This window comes from Prionailurus bengalensis, chromosome B1 (genome assembly GCF_016509475.1).
Source record: "Prionailurus bengalensis isolate Pbe53 chromosome B1, Fcat_Pben_1.1_paternal_pri, whole genome shotgun sequence".
NCBI classification, from domain to species: domain Eukaryota; kingdom Metazoa; phylum Chordata; class Mammalia; order Carnivora; family Felidae; genus Prionailurus; species Prionailurus bengalensis.
The window spans coordinates 168,839,395-168,867,250 of NC_057344.1; the positions used below are offsets into that span (position 1 = coordinate 168,839,395).

Consider the following 27,856-nt stretch of genomic DNA (forward strand, 5'->3'; position numbering starts at 1 on the left):
GTGAAGTCTCAGTCCTAAAAAGAGAAATCAGCACGAAGCAGATCGTAAACGAACTTGACCTCCAGCCATGAAGTTGATATTAGAAACAAAACCACCAGGTCCAGATAGAATTGGGGAGTATTAGCCAGGTTACCTGGGTCAGAACTAGGGAGAAGGTTCCTGGATATGACCTGCAGACATAGAGGGAACCAACCCAGGTAGCTTCTCGGGATGGAAATGGGTCTGATGCTTTCCGGTGGTCAGGATTGGCTCAGAAATGGTCAGGATTGGCTCAGAACATGCCCTGCAAATAAACACTAGTGGATCACATTAGTATATCCATGATGGGCTCTGCTGGAGAAGTAAGAGAGAAGGAAGAAATCAGATTACAGGGAGCTTTCCTAAATGTTGCTTATATAAATTGGTTCAGATGTGGATAAAATTGACAACACCCCATTTTCCGATTGTTGCTAAGATTGCTAGTTAAGGTATGTAGTATGTATTGATTTTTACTGCTTATCATTAGGAAATTGTGAATAGGTTAAACGTGTTATATAGGCCATGAAGCAGGAGGATTATTACAGCCTCTTGTTTGCCTCAAATTAATGATCTTAAATCAGAGTTCGATGGCACATGTACACAGGAAAATTGAATCTACCTTTTCACTTTATCAAATTGTATGTCCCTATACCATTCACTGTGTTTGTAAACTTTAACAAGTTCTATAAGATACTGGATACTGTGTTTGGCCTTGGCAGGCTTTTTTTTTTTTTTTTTTTTTTTTTTTGGCTGTAGCACCTGCTCAGAGTGTCAGAGTACAAATTTAGAAACCTATAGAGAGCCAGAGGGTCATCATTTCACGAACTGATTTGTTACAAATTTCTCAAGTGAAACTACGTTTCCTGGAAGACCTCTTGACATAAACAATACAAAGGTATGTGTCTAATCCTTCTGAAAAACTTGGCATTTAAACAAAACAAGAAGCTGAGTTACATAAGGACTCCAATACCAATAGCCATGTTACATAAAGTGTTGCATGTTAGGAAACCTTAGTGTATTCTCCTATGAAATTACTCTCTATGCTGCATAATAACTTGTTTTCATGGACTGAGAAAGTTATGCTATTAAATTTTAAGACCTTTAAATTATAAGTTGTTAAAAGATTTAATATTCTTCTAGTCTCGATTTTGGTTTACATAATTCATAGCTACTTTTATACACATTACTAATGAAAAATTTTGATATATGAAGTCATATGTATGAATTGCTACATCTAATTTTAGAAAGGCTTTCTGTATTTCTACCAAACTGAAAACAATTTGATGTATTTGACAATTACTTGAATATTTGTGAGTAATGAAGCCCTTTAGAGCTAAGGCTGTTTATACAATTTCATTCAAAACTTATTAATAGCAGTATTCTATAAGTTATTATATTGTGTGGATTGCTCCTCATGATATTTAAATTCACTCCTTGAAATAAAATGTTTTTCAAAGAAAAATAAAGATTAAAATGTTGAGTTGAATAACCCTATCTGTCCACTGGAAAAGATTCTTCATTCTGTAGTTTTTATCCAAAGAGCCACTATTACTTTGCTATTGCTTTCTTCCCCACCTTTTTCTCCTTTCAAGTCTTTCTTCCTCTCTCTGGTATTTCTAGCCATTTGGTCTAAATCAAGATCACACACTCTACTTTGCTCCCTAAGTGAGTGGAAACTATATAGAAAGTGTGTATAGAAAGATAGACTCCTCCCTTAGCAGAACTGAGCCTTTCTCCCTTTTGCTCAGCCAGAAGCCTAGGAGTAGCAGGAAAGGCAGAAGAAAAAGAAAAAATGTTCCAAATACATTTAAGGAATTGGAAAGCAGAACTAGGAAACTGGTTTGTAGGATTTGGGTGTTTTGTTGTTTGTTTGTTTGTTTGTTTGTTTGTTTGTTTGGCAGTTGGGTTGGGAAGGCTATTAACACACTTCAAAACTCTAAGGAAAATAAATGAAACTCAAATAGAATTATCAGTCATTTGTTTTCTGGCTTTACAACATGGTTGCATGCATTTAAAATGAGGAACTAACATTGTTTAAGAGAAAATCTAGATGTATACCAATTTTAAAACTTTTTCTTTTAAATTGCTAAGAATGAAGAATTTGATGAAAAATGCTAGTTCTTTCACATCAAAGTCAGTTTGGTTGAAGTCAGAGTCCTAGTGAGTGGAAAAAAAAATTCAGAAAAGTTCATTGAAGATACACATTTTTAAATGACTTTCTAAATACATTTCCACCCCCTTCCCCAATACTTAATTTAACCCATCCAAAGAATACGTTACTCTCTAATAGGAATCCAGCCATAATAACATCATCAGTTAATCCTTGCTAAATATCTCAAAAGAAATTTTACAGACTCAAAATTCCCTGTAAAAAACTTTCTTATTTTTCAGGATGTCAAACTTGGGACAATTTGACTCTGATTTTTACCAATCTAATTATACTATTGATAATCAGGACCAGAGTTCTGAAGATTCTAATGCCTATGGAAATCTTTATGGATCTAGACAGTAAGTATGCTTTCACTTTAAGAAGTCATAATATTTTAACAAGGGAGGGCTTCCTTGGGGAAAGCCAAAGCTCTCTCCAGCATATCTTGGTAAAATACCCAAGAAGAAATGCCAGGAAAGGTCAGGGAAATTAATTCACTTCACTGCAGGCCCATTTATAGGTGGGTGGCTTGTCTCCTGTTTTCAAAATATCACTTAACAGGGAGCCTGAATCTAGGCCCTGGACAGAACAAAAAACAATTTTCATTTTACATGATATTTTCTGGGACACTGATCAAGAAGTAGATTTTATTTAATTAATAAACATGTATCAAGTGCCTGCTTGTGTGTTAGGAATTAAGAAGGATGCTACGGACCCAAAGATAAAAAAAAAAAAAAAAAAAAGTCCATAATCTTTTCCCTCATAAAATTTAGGAATTTATGTTGGAGAGAGGGCAATTAAATATGCAATCATAATACAGTGTGAAAGCTCTTAAATGGAATTAAAATACACATATTTCAGAATGTGTTAGTTATTTGAGTTGACGGTTTAACTTGAGTTGAAAATTAAAAAGACTAAGAATTTAGTATTTACCCTCACTAAGGTAAATAGGGCAAGAGCATTTAGGGTAAGAAGAATTTGTTTCAAGTTTTGGCTCTATCCTTTGTTCTTTGTGATATTGGGAAACACTTTAACTTCCCTGAGTATCTTAAACTGAGAAATAAGGGCATTAATAATACCTATTTCATGAAATTATCATGAAGAAGAGTTGTGATAATGTGTAGGAAATTGTGTTGTATGGTAGAACCATAAAATAAATATTAGTTTTTTCTGTGACTATAGCTTGTCACATCAATGGACACTTTATTGTCTAAAGTCATTTAATCTTATTGTATTTGTTTTTACAGTTGCTTCTTTGGATGTTCTTTTGTGAGTCTAGATTAGGGAATTGTGAGAGGCATCAGACCTTTCAACTTTCAAGATATCTAAAAGTTATTGAACTCTTACTGTGTGTTAGGTACTGTTGTGAACTGTACATGAGTTAGCTTATTGGATCTCCAAACAATCCTGAGATGAGTGCTTTTATTTTTCCCCACTTTACTTATTTTTCCCCTGTTTTACTTATGAGAAAACAAGGACCCAGAGAAATCCAGGAACTTTTCCAAGGTCACACAACTAGTAAGAAATAGAGTTTGGATTTTAGTCCAAGGTTATTGATTAGACCCATAACTAAGGTGGGCACGCAATTTATTATAAAATCAAGACATTTTAAGAGTAAAATGCATGCCATTAATAATAATTGTGGTACAATGGGATTAAAACTGGACCATCTTAGGTGAACTGGGATATGTGGTCACTGTTTCACTCCAGCAAGTTTAGGCCAAATATAACCTCATAAGAAATATTTTTAGTTTATTAATTCTTGAGTGTATTTTTCTAAAAGCAGATAAGTATCATGAAAGATCCAGATGAAGGAGGAAAAGATAGAATAAATACAACAGACAGTGGGTATGCCCAGAACAACTTAGAAATTGTTTCCACTGGATGATCAGTCCTGAAGACAGACAGATAGGTGCTGTTTTCTACCTACTCCTGCTGAACCACTTCTCTAAGGCAATAGGGAAAGGTATTGGTATAAAATGTTTTTAAAACTGTTGAAGTTTAATATCTGGAGTTTTATCTCATTCACATCCCTATTCTATGTTATCCAGCTTCAGTCAGGTTACCATAAGCATTCCTTAAAATGAAAACCAATCTATACCACTCCCTCCCTCCTTCTCTCTCTGTGAATATTATCATTAGGCAAATTAGGATATTTAAAAAATATTTATAAGAAAAAAAGGACAAAAGGATAAAGCTATAGAATTGGCTCTATCATTGCAGAATCTACAAAAAATAACTTGATTTTATTTAATTTATGATTTACACTTTGGAAGGCCAAGAAAAAGTGTTTGGTGTCAGAAAAGTGTTAATCAGGCAGAGGGAGTAGCTTGAACATTAAAGTATTATAGGATGGTAACTCAAAATACATAATCCACAGTGAGAGCCATCTCATAGGATTTTTCTGCTGTGTTCTCCTATTTTAGTGACAGAAACGAGTCACCTTCTGTTTATTTTCTCCTTTCTCTTCTCCAGTTGGAATAAAACACCTGGGTAGTATCTACAGTCTACATTTTCAGACTAAACTAAAAAGCCCGATAAAAGTGAAGCAAAGCTTTCTCCTTATGCAGGGACTCATGGACCACAGCTTTCTTCCTGCCAACACCACCCAATTTTCTTTCTTCATTTGATTACATGTGTCAACATTGCCCAGAAATCAAGATGACAAAGAGATGGAAATTAACATAACCACATGAGAAAACTCAAGATTATATTGTATTAGGTTGATGGCCTGGCCTGCTTCAGTTGCTTTGCATTTAAATCCAAGTCTTGATTTGGCTGCAGTAACATTTAAATTCCAGTCCACACTGCAAGTCTCAGGAATTAGAAAAGGGCATATTAGGTATGGTAGTTTTATGAGGTACATAAAATATGGAGTCAAGTCAGCGACTTACTAGTGTACATCAAACTCCAGAGATTTGATCTTTTATTCATACAGTGAATTGTTCAATTAAAATACACCCCAAATCACAGTAAAGATGCTGACCATCCTGGCAAAAGACACGAGTCCAGGGGATAGCTATAATCAGTTAGTCTCCTTCTCTCTGTCTCTGTTCACCCCTTCCCCCATTAATGGAAACTTGTTTTAAAAAGCTTGCTCAGTGGCATACTCATCTGAAAGCTGGTTGACTATGCTTACTAAGACAATAAAGATATTTGTATTTAAAACAAAGTTTCTTATTTGAGAATGAACAAGGAGTTTTCTCATCTTAAAAAACTATTCAGTCAGGGGCGCCTGGGTGGCTCAGTCAGTTAAATTTCCGACTTCGGCTCAGGTCATGATCTCAAGGTTCGTGAGTTCAAGCCCCACATCGGGCTCTGTGCTGACAGCTCAGAGTCTGGAGCCTGCTTCAGATTCTGTGTCTCCCCTTCTCTCTGCCCCTTCCACACTCATGCTCTCTCTCTCAAAAACAAGTAAACATTAAAAAATATATATTTTAAACTAATCATTCAGATAGGCATTGTTTCCAATCACCTCTCACCAGTTATCTAGGCCATATTTTCCCACTATATTTTTCTTTTTTTTTTTTTATAGAAAATCTATTCAAATTATTTAGAGCAAGAAAGAGCTACTTCTGCGGAAAAGGTGACAACTAGACAACTCCCTCTGAATGTTTTAGTAGGGCTCTAACAGATGGACTGAACCTCAGCTTTTCTGAATCCCCAGACCTGATCTTCCTCTAGTATCTCTAACATAGTTAGTGGTACTGCCAGTGGCACAAAGTCACTGCACCCAACAGCTCAGCCAGAATCCGGGAATGTGGTATAAGTCGACTCCCCTGTCCCCATTCCTTAAACCACACCACCATCCAACTGATCCTGTATATTTTGTACTAACCGAGATTATTTGTTTGTTTAGTTAGTTAGTTAGTTTATTTATCTATTTTGAGAGAGACAGAAACAGTGCAAGTGGGGGAGGGCCAGAGAGAGAGAATCCCACGCTGGCTCCACACTGCCAGCGAGAGCCCAATGCGGGGCTCAAACCCACAAAGCCATGAGATCATGACCTGAACCGAAACCAAGAGTTGGACAGTTAACCGACTGAGCCACCCAGGTGCCCCTGTTCTTACCAAGGGTATTTAGAATGCCTCATTTTACTGGCTCAACTGGAGACTTACATAGATAAAATGATTCTGGGAGTACAGACCAATTTTTTTTTTTTTAAACCAGCAGGGTATTTTCATTGTAGATCTGTCATATTGTTGTCTCAGGCTATTTCAGGTGATAGTATTACAAATTCTGAAACCTTCATTGTCTCAGGTCTTTGGAAGCATGCTGTGTCATCTGGCTCTATGAAATATACCCATACCTGAATATTAGTTAAATGTGCAGTTAGACTTCCAATGAATTGTACTTACCTGTTGATACATTTTTTACCACCTGATTTATACTCTAACTCTCCATATGGCACTGGGAGCTCAACATCTACATGCCTTCAGGATCAGACTGACAAAGGAAAGCAGCTCAGATGACTGTTGTAATGAAGTCCATACCTACAGTTTTGGAAAAATGAAACTTAGTAAAATACGTAGCTAGTGACTGTGTAACAGGATGCAGAAAACATATTGCTGGAATCACAAGAAATTATTACTGAGTCTTTTTTTTAATGTATTTTTTTTTGTTTGAGAGAGAGAAACAGAGTATGAGAAGGGGAGGGGGAGAGAGAGAGGAAGACACAGAATCTGAAGCAGGCTCCAGGCTCTGAGCTGTCAGCACAGAGCCTGATGTGGGGCTTTATCCCATGAACCACAAGACCATGTCCTGAGCCGAAGTTGGACGTTCAACCGGCTGAGCAACCAAGCACCCCTTACTGAATATTTTACCAATGATCTTCTATTTTTATATTGCAAGGTGAATGTTAAGTCCTGTTTCCTCAGAGGTAAAATATTTTCCCCAGCTGGAGACCATGCCTTAACATGACATCATCCATCTGGAGACTAGTTGGAAGTTTATAAACCCAGGTATGGGTGGTGAAAAAGGAATTACTGAAGAGATGGTGAAGATACAGAGGATTTTTATATAGACCAGGTGTGTGGCCATTGCTTTATTGCTTAGAGACAGATGTCTTGGCACGCATGTAGTGGAGATTCTCCTGGTAGGAAAACACAAGACTGGTGGGGTGTTGGTGAAGTCAGTTTGGGTGTTCCAAGGAAGCCAAAATGGTGAAAAGCTAAAGGTGATTAGCACAGAAAGCCTCTTGGCCTCCTATTAATGTTGTCTTCTTTGAGAAAGACACAACTATTTACAAATAGAGAAGGAGCTGTTCCAGGATGTGTGGAAGGAGTCTAGAATGCTTTAGTGTAAGCCTCAGGAAGAAAACAGCATACAAATACTTAGCTAATGCTTATTGATCATGTTTTGGGTGCCCAATATTATTCTAAGTGCTTTACTTATTTCAGCTAATTTAATTCACAATAACCTTATGAGTTCCATTATTATTCTATTATACAGCACTTTTTTTTATGGCTTGGGTATACTGGTAGAAGAACATTGAGCCCTGTTCAGCTTTGGTATTGACTAATTTTTTTTTAAAATTGCTTCTTAATTGGTTCATACTTTTTGAGGTATAATTCGTATACAATGTTATATTAGTTTGAGGTGTACAATGAAGTGATTAGATAATTCTATACATTAAAGTATGCTCATCAGGATAAGTGTAGTTACCATCTGTTACCATGTGTTCTTACAATGTTAATGAGTATATTCCCCATGCTTTACTTGGCATTCCCGTGACTTATTTATTTTATAACTGGAAGTTTGTAGGTTTGAATCCCCATCACCTATTTTGCCCATCCCCCAACCTCCTCCCCTCTGGTAACCACTACTTTGTACCATGAGTTCTATTATTATGCTCATTTTACAGATGAGAAAACTGAGGCACAGATGTGACGTAATTTTCCTAAGATAAGGAGACTGGGACTTGAACACAGGATTTTACTCCAGAGGCATGTTTGCTAACCACTCTACTTGGTTTGGAATAAATTCTATCATTAGATTATTTCTGCAAGAGAAATGTAATCCCATGCAGTCAGGAAGCAAAAGAAGAGTCATGTGACTAGAATGTTGCCAGTGGTTCTAAAGGGATTTTTTGCAGTCATCTGACAGTTGTTTTAACTTTTTATTTAAGTATTTATTTTTACAGGAAGAAGAGATGCCTGCTAACAAAGTTAATGTTTAAACTCTACCAGCCGGAGTCCAGTGTTTTCTTGGTCTAATTTAGTTGACATTTGTTTCATCTGGAATAATGTGCTGAGTTAGAAATCATCAAAATTTCAATATGCATCTTCTCATAGAGCTAATTAAGATGCTGTGTAATCAAGGAGAAGAGGAATATTTTGTTGATACACTCTGCACAACTCCCATTGCTATATGGACTGTAGATAGGATAGACCCTTACCGTCTTAACTATTGGTTACACTAATTTAACTCATGCAATTGCCTTTAATAGGTTAATAATTCAGTGCTATGGGCTTAATAAAGCAATTAGGAAATTGTCCAGTCCATTCTCCTTGAATGACTTTCATGAAAGGATACTGTAGGCTTCAAAGATGTCACTGAAAATATAAGAGAATTTTGTTAGCATAGCCATCAGAGTTAGCACCATCTAATATAAAAGGGTAATGCTAGAAAATGTGGGATTAAGTGTACATTCAATATATATGATTAAGAGTACACTTATGATGAGCACTGAGTAATGTATAGAGTTGTTGAGTCACTGTAGTATACACTATATGGTTACATGAAATTAATATAACACTATGTTAACTATGGAATTAAAATAAAATAATAAAAGAAAAAAGGATGTATGGTTAAATAAAATTAGCAATTTTAAGAAAAAGGGCATGAGAATTGGGTTATGTACAGAGTTTGTTGGGTAGAACTGTGAACTAATAATGCAACTATATTGGTATCGCTTAGATTTTATTGAGATGTAGGGTTAAATCTCAGAGTCGACATGTACAAAGTTATAAAAAGAGAGAATTTTAAATCAGATAGTGATAGGAGGTGACCATGGTAATTTTTGTTAGATAAAAGGTTTTGAGGTTTCCTTTGTAGGACATATTTTGAAATTATAGTTTCTTAAACAAGTGGTGGGAAAATTTTAGTATTATGCCAAGGACAACAGAGGCCAAGCTCCTGATGAAGAAATTTTCTGGATGAAGGAGCAGAGAGGGAGGAAAAAAAAAGGGGGATGGGATTTAGCTGGTAATGGGCTCTTTTTTTTTTTTTTTTTTTGGCAAAATGTTTTTCTCTTTGCAGGGATTGGGTCAAGGTAGCCAGCCACCAATGCCAAATTTCCCCCCATTCATGGAGATTGCTTTCCAGGGAGTAATTGTAAAAGTTACCTTTCCTCAAGCCTGGTTAATCACACCTGGGTATGGGTTTTAGTGAGGCCAGGACAGTTTGTCAGTGAAATAATCTTGGTTAGATGCTGGTCCATTAAGTCCACTCTATTTTCCCCTTTTATTCTACATTAAAAACTGTATAGATCAAGGGGGGCTTTCATCAACCAGCATGCCCTTCAGATTATTATAATTCATTTCTACCAGTACTTTAAAAAAAAGTTTCTTTATTTTGAGAGAGCACACATGTGAGCAGGAGAGGGGCAGAGAGAGAGGGAGAGAGAATCCCAAAGAGGCTCCATGTGGACACAGCACGGATCTCACAAACCGTGAGATAATGACCTGAGCCAAAATCAGTCGCTGCTTAACCCACTGAGCCAGACGGGCACCCCTTTGCCAGTAATTTTGATAGTGCATCTATTTTGGTGAGAAAAGAAAAAAAAAAGATTAAGAATATGCCTCATGGCTAAGTGAACAGTAACAGTAATCAACATATGCTGTTGGGGATTCGAGAAGTATTGCACGAGGTCCTGGCCCTAAGGAGCTTACAGCTGAGTTAACGAATGATTAAATGCATGTATCTTTATTTTGGCAGCTTTTTTTTTTCCCCAGAGAAGGTTATTTTCTCTGTCAGACTTACTCGTATAAGGAAAGTTAAATATGTTATTCTTAGACTTCATATTAAGATTAATGTTGGAAGGAAAGTACCAAAATCCATTCTGTAAATATTTTAACACAAAGAGATCAGGGAGCTGCAAAGTTCAGAATCCTGGGCTGTATTTTTAGCTTAACCTAAGGGGCTCTGATGAAAGAAACTTAAACATGTTAATAAGGACGGCTCTTTATGTGTCTCCCCCTTCCTTCAAGTAAAAACAATTTTAAATGATCAAATAACCTCATATAACTCTTTTTCCCTTCCTTCTTTTCTCTAGCTCTAGTAAGTTATGTACTAAGAGCATTGTTTTCCAACTTTCTCATACAAATGGTGAAATAAAAAACAAATGGTCACAAAAACAAATAAAAAAAGCATGGTCAAAGAAGTATTGGAACATTATGTTTCAACAAAACTAAATTGCACATTTGGAAAGAAGGACATTAACCCAGCCATAGAATCCTTTTAGTGAGTTATTCAAAGATAATTCAGTTGGCAGTAATTGTCTGGGAATGGCCAGAGCTAGAGTGTCAGTTTATATATTTGTTTTTTCATATGAATTGACTATACCATTAAAATTGTGAATTTTACCCATTGCTTCCACAGATTTGTAGGAAATGTCATGTTTGGTGATTGCCCCTGAACAAAGTGAAAAAACAACATCGTATCAATGGGCAGAGATGCTGGGACAGTTTCATTTAGGAATCCAACACCAGCAGTGCTGCTGTGTGACCATGGACAAGTCCTTCAGTCTCCATGAACCTCTATTTTTTTACCCGTAAAATGGGATTAAAGTTACAATTTCTACCTTACAGAGTATTAATTATGTGGGAAAATGTGAGGGAAAGTGTCCAGCACTTGTACACAATCAATAAATATTAGTTGGTATGGGGATCTTTCTTCTAGAACCTTCTCACGACCAGTTACTTCATTTGTTTTTATGAAAGTTAAATTTTAAGCAAGTTCTGTCTTTCATGGGTAAGTACTCATAAAAATTAGGAGAATTCATAGAAGAAAAATTGTAGCTTCCTTCAGTGATTTGTCATGATACACTCTCTGTATATTATATAAATCAGTATTCTCCTTTCTCTAGACAGCAAGCCAGTGAGCAACCCCAGGCTGCCTTTGTCCCACAAGAGATGCTCATGTCATTGGGTTACGAGGGACAATTTTTTCAGCCAGCATCCAACCCGGATTATTATTCACAATCTTCTTACATTGACAGTTTTGATGAAGAGCCTCCTTTGCTAGAAGATAAGTTAAGGGAATGCTATTAATGTGTGTACAGCTAGAAGAATAATAGCAATAATCAGCACATAATGTGCACTGTCAGCATGCTGTATACTGTGTTTTATGTGTGATTATCCCATGTTTAAACAAGAGTCTGCCAAACAAACGTGCTTAAACCGTTAAAAGTTTGTCTCGTGTGTGTGTGGAGGGGGGGTGAACTGGAAGTAGATCTGTACTATTGCCACACTATTACTGCTGTTATTAAATGTTTCTTCAGTGTGTTAGAGTACAGACTCCCTTACCGTGTGTAGACAATAGTGAACATGTCTTTTAGCAGAGTGGTTATAGCAATGACCCTTTCCACCCCAGTTAACTTGTATCTTCTGCTATGATGCCTGGGAGCCAAGGGGGTAGTTTGTCAATATTCTTTTATTGTCATGGATACAACCCATTTTTCTTCTTTCCTGGGTCATATGAGTCCCCTCATCTCAGCTAGGTATGGCTAAGTGGGGAGGAATAGAATTCCAGTAAATAGCACTGTTCATGGCAGGAAACCAGTGGACCCTTGCAGTTGAAGGTCTCAGGGATTTCAAGGGATGTTCCAGCCATTGATTTTTTTTTTTTTTTTTTGGTTCAGCCACACTACATCTGCTGCTTTTTGCTCTTGAAGAAAATCAACATATGCTAGAAGCATAGAGGCTAGAAAACTAAAACTCAAGTAGATTTAAATTTAACCACAGGGAAATACTAACAGGTTAACTATTATGCTCTAACCCCTTTATATGTAGTCAAGTGAAAAGGGATAGATTAAAATTCCCAATATTTTACATCAAAAGATAAGTGTTTGTCTCGTATAAACACAGCCAACCACTTGGCATTAAAGCATTCCCTCTTTGTCTTCAAAATTCAAAAAGGGTGAAAGATTTAAACCACTTAGAAAAGCATAGGGGCACATAGGTGGCTCAGTCAGTTGGGCATCCGACTTCCACTCAGGTCATGGTCTTGTGGTTCATGGGTTCAGGCCCTGCGTTGGGCTCTATGCTGACAGCTCAGAACCTGGAGCCTGCTTTAGATTCTGTTTCTCCCTCTCGCTCTGCCCCTACCCCACTCGCCTCTGTCTCTCTCTCTCAAAATTAAACATTAAAATAAGAAGTTTTAAAAGAAAAGCACAGAAAATTATGTAATAGTTTTGTTGGCTCTTTAGAAGCCAGTTAGATTTGGGAATCCGTTATGTTTAACCAATTCATTCTAGTTTGCCTCTGAAATAGTAATCAACACATGAAAGTTATAAGCTATCCTCATTACACATTTTCCTTGATTCCACCAACATATCTACTTTAAAAAAAAAACTATCGGTTGTGTTGTTATAAAAGTTATCTATATTCAACATAGAAATTTTAAAAATACAGAAACATATGAATAAAATTATGAGAACCACCTAAAATTTTGTCTGTATGACATAACTACCATTAATGATTTGATGTATTTTCTTCCAGCCTTTATTCTATTTTTTTGAGTGTGTGTGTGTGTGTGTGTATAAAATGCATTTATGTATGGGGCGCCTGGATGGCTCAGTCAGTAAAGCGTCCAACTTCGGCTGAGGTCATGATCTCACGGCTTGTGAGTTCGAGCCCGGCATTGGGCTCTGTGCTGACAGCTCAGAGCCTGGAGCCTGCTTCTGATTCTGTGTCCCTCTCTTGTTCTGACCTTCCCCACTTGTGCTTTCTCTCTCTCTCTCTCTCTCTCTCTCTCTCTCTCTCTCTCAAGAATAAATGAAACATTAAAAAAAATTAAAATGCATATATGTAAATATTTTACGTATGTATGTATATATTTAAGCATATATGCTTAAAGTGAAATGCTATATTTTTGAATATGTATTTATGAATACTCAAAAATGAAATATCATACAATGGCTATAAAGTTTTGTACTTTTTTAAATGTTTATTTATTTTTGAGAGAGAGACAGAATGCAAACCGATGAGGGGCAGACAGAGAGGGAGACACAGAATCCGAAGCAGGCTCCAGGTTCTGAGCTGTCAGCACAGAGCGTGACACAGGGCTTGAACTCACAAACCACAAGTTTATAACCTGAGCCAAAGTCGGACACTTAACTGGCTGAGCCACCCAGGTGCCCCATAAAGTTTTGTACTTTTTAAAGTTATCTTTTATCAAAAGCATTTCTCTACATGCATTCTTTAAAGTCATTGAATATTACTTCAAAATATGATTTAGAATGGCTTAATAATATTTTGTCATATAAAAGTACTATAATTTAAACTCACCTAAAGGTTGCTCATTATAGTAAATAAGGCTTTGTTGAACACCATAGTGAATAACTTTGACCTCTACAGAGTTGTCCTTGGATTGGTTCCGTAACTGGGATTACTGGATCAAAAGGTACTTACATTGTCAAACTGATCTAGAAAAAGGATGACCTACTACACCATCATCATAGAACATGAGATGTCTTAGTTAATTTGATGGGCAAAAAGGAGTGCTTTGTAGTTCTTGGTTACTAGAAATGTTAGACATGTTTTTCCATGTTTATTGACTGTTCTTCCTGTTTTTCATGTTGTCAGATTTCTTATTGGAATCTTAAGATTTTTCCTTTCCTTGTTTATTTATAGGGATATTTGCATGTTTTTATTATTTTTATTTTTTTATTATTTAAAAACATTTTTTAACATTTATTGTTGAGACAGAGTGAGACCCAGCACGAGTGGGGGAGGGGCGGAGAGAGGCGGGGTGCCAGGGGAGACACAAAATCCAAGGCAGGCTCCAGGCTCTGAGCTGTCAGCACAGAGCCCTAAGTGGGGCTCAAACTCACGGACTGCACGATCATGACCTGAACCGAAGTTGGATGCTTAACTGACTGAGCCACCCAGGTGCCCCTAGGGATATTTGTATGTTAAGGATATTTAATGATTGCCTGGAATATGTGTTGCAAACATTTTTTTTTCCTAGATGGTGTTTGCCATCTAATTTGCTAATAGGAAATTAAAGCATATTGGAATTTTAATATTTATGTTTTCAAGTCCACAATATTTTTCTTGGTAAATTTTCTTTCTGATTGCTCTTTTGTTTATAATGTGTTTCTCCAGCTCTGAGTACTGTTTATATCCTCTTGTATATTCTTAATTTTTTTAATGATCTTTTTTGTTTTGCACCTAAATTTTTGATTCAATAAAAATTATTTTATGTTTGTATGTGAAGTAGGATTCAGCCTTATTTTTTCTTTAATGATTAACCAATTTTTCCTGTAACATTCATTGAAAATAATCTTTTCTACTTGTCTAAATGTATCTATTGTGGTATTCTAAACTCTAATGCATCCTTCCTTTATGTCTTCTCAAATTAAAATAGGAAATACCCTAGATTTCCCCTCCCACCTTATGCAGCTTAGAGAAAATGCTTAGATTTTTTTTTTCTTTTTGTGATTATCCCCACCGAATTGCTAGGGTATTAGAAGAGATTGCACCTAATATAATTCGGCATTTTGAATCTGTGAAATTTCTAGACTCTGATTCAATATGTTCCTCAGGCTGGGTGACTGAAAGCTTTCAGCTTCATCTGTCTCAAATATATGTAAAAACCGTAGGCAGGGTTTCTAGGATAAGGTGATAAATGGTGTTCGCTAGTTTTTATTGAGCATACACCAAAACAGCCTATCACATTATGAAGCTATAATAATTAACAACCCTTGCACAAAATATGTTATTTGAAAATGTGCTTGTTTATTCCTTAAATACTTTGTTATCTAAAAGACTCATTTGGTGGTTTTATGTAAGAATGATAACTTTTGCAATTTGATAATGTACAATTAATATGTTAACAAATGTATCTCGCAGAGTAATAGTCAATTCAAGTCTGTCAAACCAGAAGAATTACTGTGATATTCGGTACTTATATATGTAGCACAGCCTGATGTTTATATTTGAAAGGCCAGTGCCACAATTTGCATACAAAACAAAGATATTAATTCATTTTTATAGCATATATATCATATACTTTACTACCACTAGATGACAGCAAAACAATAAACTTTACATTCAAATTTCACAACAGCTTCATCTTTTATCTGTATAACAAGGTATTATATTAGGATATCTACAATTAATAAATACTTATAATCTCATTTGCATACATTGAAATAAATTTGGAAACAAAATGTTATGGGGAAACAAAATGTTATATTTTGGTAGAAAACACATAAACTCTTTTTTGGTATGACAGAATGTAGCAGGTCTTATGTTCATTCACTGGGTTAATGACTCGATGTTGAAACATGTGCAGAAGTTAATTATGCCATAAAATAAATGTCTAAAATCAGTAATAATGTCTCATAAAGCATTTTTCATCAGAGTTTCCTCAGGAATAATTGTTATGCTTTTTGAGGAAAAAAAGGTATTTTGAATTAAAGGGCACTTTGTTGTAAATACTGAAAACATATTGCTAACATAAATGTCTTAATTGAAAATATAGTTTGAAAACAACATAAGGCTTAGATGAAATTAATTTAAACTATAATATTTCTCAAATTTTAAAATCTGCTAATTTAAAAAATCATAGTAGACATTCTAACCTCATTTTAAGCTCATCTTCTCCAAAGTGTATGTTCATTAAGAAATATATAAATAACAGTGTGATAGCAAAAAGGATGCAACATGGAAGTTGAAACGCACATGATTTACTCACCATTAACCAGTCAAATTCTTTTCAAACTAGGGATAGCAACTGTCAACCTGACTGTCAAATGAGTGAAAAAATATCCTTATTATCCCAGTGTAGACCAATGTCTGGCCAACCTTTTGAAAATGTCTAGGTCCCTGTTAGAGCAAGACCCCTCTTATGTCATGGAAGTCATTAAAAGTCCATCTGGTATTCTGTGTATAGAATGTCAGATATGCAAGATGTTAGGTGTTATGTGCTGCTGTAAAAGAAGTTGAACTATGCCCTATATGCGATCAAAGACAGTTACTAAATCCTAGGAAGGGAAGTTGAATGCCATGTACAGATGATTTAGGGAGAGAATCCTTCACATGGGAGAATTGAACTTAATTAAAAAAAATACAGCTATTATGAAATGAGATGCACATTGAGAACCATAGCTATATTATTAAAACTAAAGGGTTTTTTTTTGGCTTTTGTTTTTTGTTTGTTTGTTTTGTATGTGGTATGTGTGTGTGGGCAGGCATGTGCACTTGCCTTTATACCAGTCTCTTCCTATTTTTCCCACCCTCAGCCCCTAGCAACCACTTTTCTACTCTGTTTCTATGCATTTGACTTCTTTTCTCCTTGACTTTAGAATCCACATATAAGTGATTCTGTACAGTATTTGTCTTTGTCATAATGCCCTCAAGGCCCATCTATGTTGTTGCAAATGGCAGGGTTTCCTTCTTTCTCATAAATGAATATTCCGTTGTATGTATGTATCACGTATGATCATATGTTTGATAGATCTATCCATTCATCCATTGACGGACACTTAGATTGTGTCCATATCTTGGGTATTGTGAAAAATGTTGCATTGATCATGGGAGCATAGATCTCTTTGAGATACTGTTATCATTGCCTTTGGATATATATCCAGAAGTGGGATTGCTGGATCAAATAGTAGTTCTATTTTTTTTTCTCTTTTTTTCTTTTTTCTTTGTTTAAACTGGCCAGGTTCAGTGTTCAGGTCATAGCCTCTCTCTGCCATGCATTGCTGCCCTGGGGATGTATCCACTGGGCTCCTTGCTGTAGCCACTGCCTCCAGAAGCCCGTGCCCTCCAGCTGTAGGTAGACCTGTGGCCAGCTGGCCTGGTGAGCAGCCACAGTGGGAGCAGTGGAAACGCCAGAGCCCTATTTTCCTTTTTTTTTTTTTAATTTTTGAGGAAACTCCATACTGTTTTCCACAGTGGCTGCATGAATCTACATTCCCACCAACAATGCAGAAGGGTTCCCTTTTCCCCACATCCTCACAAACACGTGTTATTTCTAATCTTTCTGATAATAGCATTCTATTATCAAATAGATAATAGGTGTTAGGTGATACCTTTTTGTGGCTTTAATTTGAATTTCCCTGGTGGTTAGTGACATTGAGTGCCTTGTCATGTACCTGTTGGCCATTTGCATGCATGTCCTCTTAGGAAAAATGTCTATTCAGATCCTCTGCCAAGTTTTTAATTAGATTGCTTGTTTTAGGGAGGAAAGCATGGGGTCCTGAGTCAGATTCTTCAGTGTTAAAACCTAGATTTCTGTTACTAGCTCTGTGGCTTTGGACAAATTACTTAATATTTCAAAACCTCAGCTACCTGATGCACAAACTAGGAATAAAATAATAGTACTAGCTTCATTACATGTCTGAGAGACCAATGCGTACAAATCTTGTAGAGCTCACAGCAAAATTCAGTGAAAGCATTCAATAAAAAAAAAAAAAAACACATTTAACTCTTTTTAGTTGAAATGCATGTTCTTTACTGTATTTTATTTCTAGTTTTTCTGGGTCTCTGCCTTACTCTTATTCAAATTTATAATGATACAAGCAGGGTAACCAGCTTGATTATTGGTTCTTAAATAGTAAAGTCATGTTATCCTTTTTTAATGTTTTGTTTTTTTCTACTCAGGATACATCTTAAAGTTTATAGAGGTGATGAGAAAAGAAACTAATGTGGTGTAAATATTTATTTCTGTATTCAGTGAATGTCGAATGGCTGGGTGGATTTATTTTGTTTTTTAAATAAAAATGATGTAAGAGAATCAGGATCTAGCAGAAAGGTCTGTGAGGTGGCAGTCAGAATTATTTGAAAACAAGGTATTGGGGAAAAATAGATATTTCTAAATGAGTTTGGACTTATGGACACTGAGCCCCACAGATTTTGGATATTTTATTCTACCACCACCACTCATAAAAGGGAAAGGTTAACTTGTCTCAAGAATTTAATCTGTGAGTACATAAACTCAACCACAGTAGCACTGACCTTATGAAAATATGGGTGCAAGGAGTCATTCCACTTTCTCCTCTGTGGAGTTTTAGGCAGTTAGCGTAGAATTACTCTTCTCATTAGGCGGGGCGGAAGTAAAATCCCAGATCTGGGCTAAATATCTTTAGTTTAGATAATGCTGCTAATTGAAAAATTATACCATGTTTGGTATAAGCATGATATGATTTCAGAAGTATTATCAAGGGAAAATAGGGAAAAAGGAAATATGTAAATAGGCAATAGAATAGGACCTTTGGTCTGTTAGCTACCATTTTATTTTTTTTACTGTAGAACATCTGTTTTGCAATATTCAGACTTTAAGCTTATATTTAGTGCATAAGGCAGGGAAATTTTTTCTGTGATGTAATTATTTATCTAAAATATATCTTTTAACTCATTGGGAACAAAAAAATCTTTTTTTGTTATTTTTGTTTTTGAATTACTATATATGACATAGAACTTTAGATTTTGAAAATACAATGATCAAAGTGCTAAGTAAATTAATCAGATATGTTAAATTTAATTAAATAATATTATTCATATTTATAAAATGTTATAGTACCTCTTTTTTTTTCTTTTTGCAGAACTTGGAATTAATTTTAATCACATATGGCAAAAAACTTTGACCGTGTTAAACCCACTGAAGCCAGCAGATGGCAGCATTATGAATGAAACGGACCTCACTGGGCCCATCCTGTTTTGTGTCACTCTGGGAGCCACCTTGCTTCTGGTAAGAGACAGCAGCAAGCACCAGATTTTAATGTGTGCCCTTCCAAATGTTGTTTTTGAAGCCAAACAGACTGGCTTTGTTAATACAGAAGAAAATGTGTTACTTTTTAAAGCGCAAATTGTTTAATTCATCACTACTTTTTTTTTTTTTTTTGGTGAGAGAGATGTGGTTAATTGAATCATAGTGACAAAGTAAAACTACCCTCAAATATTACAACAGATAACATATAAATGTAAGCAGACTTTCAAAACTAAAATCATTGAGCAAATTTTCAACAAAGCAAGAGATCCTTTATGACTTTCTTGTTACTAAGATTGTCAATCTGAAAACGTTAAAGGAACACATGGATTTGGGAAATACAGGCCCAAATTTTATTTCTTGTTTTCTGTGACATTTCTGTTGTGACACCACAGAGATCCCTTCTCTTTGCTCATAATTTTCTTCTCTGGGGTGTATCTCTAGATTTCAAATAGTCTGTGAGGTATGAGATGAGTCTCCTTGTTTCGGGTTAGGTTATGATGGATATATTAACTTGCAATGATAACCAATAATTTGTTTATTCAATCTGTATATTTCTTTATTATTTTGGTTTTCTGCTTTTTGTGAAGGCATTTTTCTCCCCTGACTTTACCATTTGTCTTATGTATCGACCACTTTCATTCTTTAAATCTGGGAGTGATGAAATTGAGTCACCAGAGAAGTAAAGAAAAACGTATTTCCACCTAAATTAAGTTTAGAAGCCATTCTAGCTGATAATTTAGAAAAATGTTTCATTTAAAAAAAAAAAGGGAAGAAAAAGAGAAAATGAGAAAATGAGAAAAGGCCTATGATTTTAAACAAAGGAGGTAATGACCATAAGTTAAAAAAGGGATGAAAAGGATAGTCATGCCAGTCTGAAAAGTATAGTTTCATTAAGGAGCAAAGAGATAAACTTGGCAGGAGAAAGAATACAGGAAATTAAAGATTCTGGGGAAAGCCCTTAAAATAACGATTTAGTCCACTTCTCCCTCTTACAGCTATACACTTTCCATAATTGGTTTTCCTCACTGTAGCCACAGTTCTCAAAAGTAGATGTAAAATGTATTTGCAACTAAGTAAATTTTTACTTTTTATTTATTAATTGACTTTATACCAATCAAAATACTGATAGAAATCTAGTTTCTAGATTTCTAGAATGACACATGACGATGTGGTCACATCATATTTATCCATATGCTAGTATTTACTGATAGCATCTTATTTCTTCCTTTGAACTACAGCAACTGAAAATACTCAAGTACTCTGGAAATCAAACACTAGATCAGCTAGAGTTTTAATTAAGTCTCCAACTTCCCTTCCATCTTTGTCACGGTAGTTTGATAATCTTAGCTACGCTAGGTAAGACTACATCAATTAATCAAACAGTCAGAAACAATCCATTTAATATATTAACCCATATTTTCTTTTTCAAGTGATTTATAATATAACAGCTGTTTGTTTTCCTGTAGAAAATATTACCATTACCATCCCTCAAAGGAAAGCATTAATTCCATTAAGATCTTTTTGGGGTGCATAATATTAATTAGAATTATTTAAATATCCTCTTTTTTGTTTTGTTTTGTTTTAAGTACAAAGCAATATAGGCAATGAACTCAACTGGAAGTGAGAAAATTGGATCTACCCTTAACTTAGCCTCTAGGTATGATCTTGAACATTTTGTTCCCTATTGCTAGGCCTTCCTTTCTTCATTTTGAAGCTGAAAAAGGTTTATAAAATATTTCTTAAGGTTCCATTCAGTTCTAAAATTTTGGGAGAATATGTGAAAATGCATATTTCTGAAACTTTTAGGAAGACATTATCATTTTAATTTTACCATTAGACGTGTTTACTTCAGAACTGGTTCTGATACATGTAGAACCATAATGACCAACAACAACAAAAAATTACCCAAGTGTATATTAATGAAGTCAGATTTCACTCAGAATCCATTTGAGGCTAAGCTAACCCTGCCCTGGATATTTAGTGTTAAAATGTAAAGGAGAATTTTGTGGGCTGGTATATGCATTGTACTAGAGAAAGCAAAACTAAATCCAGAGCAATATTCCACTTGTTCATTCATGGTCACACACTTATCACTTTTATAATGTATGTGGACCTAAGGCATGACACAGTATCTTCTGTGGACTTTCTTCATGTAGAAGGAGGCAAACCAAAAAAGACAGCTTCAAATAGTTATTATAAACTTAGTTTTACTTATTCTTCCTCTCAAAACTATTTTCACCCCCCAAACAAGGAAGATGAGTGGCTCATCTATGGCTACATTTAATTTTTCTGGTAGGTCTAAGAGTATGATCTAGAAAAGGACCATGCATGACCAATGTAAAAGCATAGTCAGAAGAATAGTATTTCAAATCAAGATACAGTAATGAGGGTGGAAAAGGAGGACCTGAAAAGTTTTGAGGTTAAAAATAAAGGGAACATTTATTTTCCATTTCAGTTACAAGCCCTTTTTAGAGTTTGAAACAAATCTAAAAACTGACAGTGGCCCCTGCCAAATGGAATTACAGCTTAAATTGGATAAACTAACAGGAAAAGAGATGAAGAGAGAAGTCAGCAATTGATATCCAAAGGGGCAATTTTACTATCGATTAGTTTTATCCACCTTCTATTCACCACCACACCCCGCCCCACCATTTATAAAACTTCTTGGGGTCAGGAAGGTATACCTCTTGTTCTTTGGATGTGGGGAAGTTGCCTTTCACCATTACAACTTTCCCTACCTCAGAGCTATCTCATCCAATCAAAATATTAAGTAGAATCTTTCTCTAATAGATGAAAGTGATTTGAAATTGTCACTATTTCCCAAGTGAGGCAAAATCACCCAATAGAGCAATGCATAACTGATGGGGTTCTTTAAACATGTCTGCTAGCATTATTAGCATTATTTCACAAAAGAGCCGAAAACACAAAAGGTCCTCAGTAAGAACTTATTACAGCTAATGCAAGAGAGAATTCTGCAAGCATAGCCCCAGGGACATTTTGTGAAAGGACTTACTTGGTAGTGACCAATCTCCCCAACTGTGCTGAGGAAGAAGAACTCAAAATCGATAGATAGTTTTGAACATTAATATGGTCATAACACTGTCCACTAATTAATTATGAAGTAAATACCTTTTTACTCTGTAAGACATAAAGACTTTATAGATAACAGCCGTGGAGAAGAAAACATGACATCTAAAAAGCTCACTCTCTGAACTTACCAGATCCTTCATTGTTTTGCATAATTCCCACGAAAACCAGAGTCAGTCTATTTAATATTTATCTAGAATTTCTAACCAGCTTAATGTAAATATAAAAATTAAATGTGTTTCTTTCCTGGAGCTTTGGCATCCTCAGGTAGCCAACATTAAAATATCCCCTGTTGAATCAGTAGGAGACTGTGACTTTCCCTGGGTGAGTTTAATGGGAATATTTCTGCCCCCAGTCCATAGTGCCTTGTGGGAGATGGCTATTTTTATGAGTCCTCAGAAAAATCAGTGTCGTATCCTGAACACTACTGACTTTCTTTAACAGTACGTAATTTATGATTCATTGTCAGTTGGTTTAACAAACCAGCTTCTCATGAAGTATGGTCAGTTAAACTGGTAATAGGCCTTATGAAAACAAAGGATTCTGTGGTCAAATAAGTTTGGGATATGCTAGGTTAAATACGGTTAAGCAAGTCCCATTATTTTAAGACTTGTTAGAGCTCCTATAGATATCCAGGATGTACTTTCAGAGCCAGACTTCCTAGGTTCAAAGCCAACTTGTACCACTTAACATTATTTTACTTTGGGCAAGTTACATTACTTTGGTGCATCTTAGTTTCCTCATGTGTAAAATGAGTGTCATAATGGTACCTATCTCATAAAGTTGTTGTAAGAATTAAATAAGCTAATAGACATGATATGCTTAGAATAGGTCCTAACATAGTAAATCCTATAGGTATTAGCTGACATTAATAATTTGCCTTGTAAAATCTTTGAGACTAAATCGGATTTTTTCATTAATTTATTCATTCATTTAATTATTCAACAAATGGGGGAGAAAATATATTCTTACTTATGTCTGGTACTTCTAATAGATGATCTATGATTTAAAAAAAACAACTAGGAATTTCTCATCTTCTCTGTGGCATGCTTATGCCTCCCCAAGTATAGTCGGGGATGTTTGTTTTCAGGACCTGAATTCATATGACAGCCACCGTTTTCTTCTGGAACTCCCAGTCTCCGATGACATGGAACGGTGTTGAACTGACTGATTCTAAAATGCTTTCTGCTTTGCTGATATTCCAATTTCTACCTGATGTTCCTTGTGTGTTCTAATGGTTTTCTTCCCATCCTTTCAGGCAGGAAAAGTTCAGTTTGGTTATGTGTATGGCATGAGTGCCATAGGTTGCCTAGGGATTCACACCTTACTGAACTTGATGAGCTCTTCAGGGGCGTCTTACGGCTGCGTGGCAAGTGTACTGGGTTACTGCCTGCTCCCCATGGTCATCCTGTCCAGCTGCTCTATCTTCTTTTCACTGCAGTAAGTGCCTGTGTGTGCTGACTGCCCCCACGTGCACAGTCATCTGTGAAGCTTGCCACACCAGTGGAACAGTTAACCTCTTTCGGATCTTTCTGGTAGTGGAATGGGGGAAACTATTAACGGCTACAGACAGACCCAGGAAAGTAGGTCAGTTTGGGCTCAGGCACTGTTCCTATTTGGATGATTTAAATAATAAATTCAACCAAGTTATCTTTGAAACTGGCACTTTGTAAGTTGTCACATTCTTCAATATGAACTATTGTCCGGGGTGCTCTAACAACTGCAGGAAATTCACTTGTTTGATTTTGGAAGAGTGAGTGCCTGGTGAACACTGACAAATTGCTTCAGTTCCCAAGCACTCTGCCTTCTAGGCAGGAAGCAACTGTTCTTTCTCAGCTGGGCTCCTTGCAGTGGAAAATTCCCAGGAACCCTGATGAGGATATTTATGCTAGAGAACTTTATAGCATATATGTTCAGCCAATAGATTTTTTTCTTTTTTTACTTCCTGGGCAGATAGTATTTGCAATTCAAAACTATTAATGAGGATCCAGTAGGTATTTTCTTTTGGGCACTTTCCCAGGGGATAGCACATCACTACCACTGGTTGGGGAGAGCAAGTAATTACATAGTCCTTTGTCCCCTACATGCCCTGAACCCAATAAATGTTTGCCATCAGTGCTCATTCTTCCATATCCAAAGGAGGCACAATTTGCATTTTTTTCTTGGATGATGCACATTTTAGGTTTAACACTATATTGGATAGTATATTACATGAAGAATTTACCAATGCCAAAGGTAGGCATTTTAGGAGAGCATTTAATAGTTTTGTTTAGATATCTCATATAGTTTTTTTTTCAGAACATTATTGAGAATGACTGAGTTGGAAATGTTTCTTTGTTTTAATATGGTTTCATTTTTAATTTTTGTCAATGTTTGTTTTTGAGAGAGAGAGAAAGAGAAAGAGAGAGAGAGATGGAGTGCAAGCAGGGGAGGGGCAAGAGAGAGAGGAAGACAGAATCCGAAGGAGGCTCCAGGCTCTGAGCTGTCAGCACAGAGCCTGAACTCAGGAACTGCAAGATTATGACCTGAGCTGAAGTCAGATGCTCAACTGACTAAGTCAACCAGGCGCCTCAATATGGTCTCATTAAAAATATATATATATTTTTAATGCTGATTTATTTTTGAGAGAGAGAGAGAGAGAGAGAGAGAGAGAGAGAGAGAGTGAGGGAGTGGCAGAGAGAGAGGGAGACAGAATCCAAAGCAGGCTCCAGGCTCCACGCTATCAGTGCAGAGCCTGATGTGGAGCTTGAACCCATGAACCGTGAAATCATGACCTGAGCCGAAGTTGGATGCTTAACCAACTGAGCCACCCAGGCTCTCCAATATGGTTTAATTTTTAAAGTGTCATTCTTGAGAATAGCTTAGAGCAAACAGTTTATCAACAAGTATTCAACATTAAAGAAAGAAATGTAACAGAAAATGGACACCTTGAATGTGTAAATACAATGTGAGTTACAGGTATACTTACTGAGTTTTATCCATGGAAAAATGCCCCTTTTTGTATATCATGTTCTTTAGCAAGCTTTCCCATTTATTAAGTTGTTTGGTTTAGACAGTTGACAAGTTAATACAGAGTTTAGTCCTGCAACTTCTGTTCTGTTTAATGCTTTTACCAAAGAATGCTATAATGATATACCATTTTAAAAATTTAAGTTTAAAACATTATTTCCAGCAAAGTTGAGGTTTGGGGCATCTGACTCCAGATTATTAGGGGAAGAAAATAAAACTGAAATATTTTGATTTTGAGAATCATCAGAAGTCTGGACTTTTTTTCATTAGATTTTCATTCTGAATTATAAAGGACAATTTAGAAATCTTTTAAATTATATTAAAGGAGAGTAAACTCTCTGACCCCGAGGACTGTTAAACTGAATTTTCCCTTTTGGGTATATTACTATATCACTCAAGTCAATCATATATATAATTTTATACTTTTGTTCCTAAAAACCTGTATATTAGATCAACCTATAAATTACTCCCAATAGATATTAATTAAACCAAGGGATATAATATTCATTCGAGAGCATTTTAAATGCTTTTGGTTTATTTGTAATCTAAGGCATTATAAGCTACATTGTAGTTTTCACTTATTTTTCTTTGGTTCAGTTTTGAAACCTAAGTATTTTTGTCTTTCTTGCAAATAGTAAACAAAATTCTCAACTTCAGCATACCAGGATCGAGTGAGACTGCAGTCCGATGGTGAAAGGAGCTCTGTGCCAGTAGGAATTAGGAGATCTTGACCCAATGCCCATTTTACATGCAGTTTTCCTCGTGTCACTTCACTGATCTAAAGCTGGGGGCTAGAGATCTCCTGATCTTTCCTAGCTCTTATAGCTTATTTTTCTAAATAACACATTCTGTTTTGCACATATGGAAAGAAATTCACTCTTTACTATCCACACCTCCTCTTTTATCCCCAAGGTGGCTAGACTTAGCCTTATCTGCCCATCTCTTCCTAAAGAGCCAATTGCCTCCACGGTTATTTTTGAAGATACCAACTTGAACAAATGCATTCCAATATTCTAAAAGACCCACAATACACCTACAAAAAGAATCTTCAGAGAAGAGGTGGGAGGCCACATACATATATGTGTTCCCTCCTTGAATTATGTCAGGCTTTGCTGTCTCAGATAGGAACCTGAGAAGTGGACCCGGGAGCAGTGACCGGGCACCTACTGGAGTGCAAATCCAGTTGTCTTTCTGCTCACACCGGGAATAAATTTGGGAAGAAAGTGTGGGAAAAGGAATCTGTAATTATAAAAGAAGACCCTAAACATAATTTATATAAAAGGTTTTCAGGAACTCGGATTTGAATGTTGACAGATGAGAGGGACTGCAGGTGAATTTTTGTATTTCTATTAGTTTAAGCTTTACCAAAACACAAAATGTTTACCTCCGACGGGGAATTTGACTCACAGATTTTCAAGCTGGGCAAGGCCTTTGAGTTCATACAGTTCCTCACCCTCATTTTACAAATGGAGAAAGTAGTTATAAATATTGTACCAAGGACATTTCAGAAGCAGCTCTGATTCAATAATCTCTTTTTCCTCTTGACATAAGGTAATCGTCTCTTTTGTCTTTGCTATAGGGGCACCTTTGGAACTGTGTTGGCACTGGTCATCGTTGGCTGGTGTAGTCTCTCAGCTTCCAAAATCTTCATTTCAGCCTTGAACATGGAAGGACAGCAGCTTCTCATTGCCTACCCTTGTGCCTTACTTTATGGACTTTTTGCCCTCCTCACAGTTTTCTGAGGAGTATTTGAGATGACGTTTCAAGATTCTATTTGTTTCCTGTTCACATTATCCTGGAAATGTGTTAGCACTCATATTTGGTGATGCGATTTCTGCTTTATTACTATTGAGAGAATAATTAGCAAAGTGACAAAACAGCACTTAAGGATGGTGCTCTAATAACTTGTTTGGTTTGAATGATGTTTTTGCTTTTTGCTTTGATACATTAAAACATTTTAAAATACTTTAAAATAAAAGGGGATATTGTTGTTATGGATGGACCCTGCCTTTCTCAACGGATCTATTTTTAAGAAATTTTATGTACATAAAATCATTTAATGACTGCACAAAGCAAATAAATGGTGAGCCTTTTGAGAAACATTCATGACAATTCAAGCTATGTTCACATGGTGAAGGTCATACTGTCCAGTACCTTTGGAGAATTTCAGGGGAGGGTTATATAGGGTTTTATTTACCTGAGAACTCAAAGAACCTCCTGTTTTTCAATTCATTTACTGTAACAACTGTTTTTTTTGGTCCCATTTGAACAATCCACTAATTCACCACTTTTCAAGCCCTCACTTCCTTCTTTCTTGGTTTAGATGCCATGGTCCATTATCATAATTTCTTTCTCTCATGTGTCCTCAGTAACCTTACCATTTGCTCTCTAAGTATATAAATGTGATGAGAAGAAATCCCACTTGTCTCACTTTAATTATATTTCTATATCCTAAATGGCTCCACAGTTCTGCCTTTTGAATCCTACTACATTACCCTGCTGCATTTGTTTTTACACCTTCCGAGATGATTATATCACACCATGTCTTCACTGCTTACCTCTCCAATACTCCTTCCTCATTTCTCACTGTTGGTTGATGACCTTTCTTCACATTTTATTGAAAAATTAAAACATCCAGAAGAAAAGTGC

The 27,856-nt window shown here is 36.0% G+C and overlaps 1 protein-coding gene across 1 annotated transcript; it reads left to right on the plus strand.

The window, feature by feature from the left end:
- Nucleotides 1-795: 795 nt before the first annotated feature.
- Nucleotides 796-27,209, plus strand: YIPF7 (Yip1 domain family member 7). Its single transcript, XM_043572748.1, has 6 exons — nucleotides 796-913; nucleotides 2,410-2,526; nucleotides 11,256-11,416; nucleotides 18,945-19,090; nucleotides 23,457-23,638; nucleotides 26,787-27,209. The coding sequence occupies exons 2-6, from the start codon at nucleotides 2,411-2,413 to the stop codon at nucleotides 26,947-26,949; spliced, it is 768 nt and encodes a 255-aa protein (XP_043428683.1). The 5' UTR covers nucleotides 796-913; nucleotide 2,410; the 3' UTR covers nucleotides 26,950-27,209.
- Nucleotides 27,210-27,856: the final 647 nt, after the last annotated feature.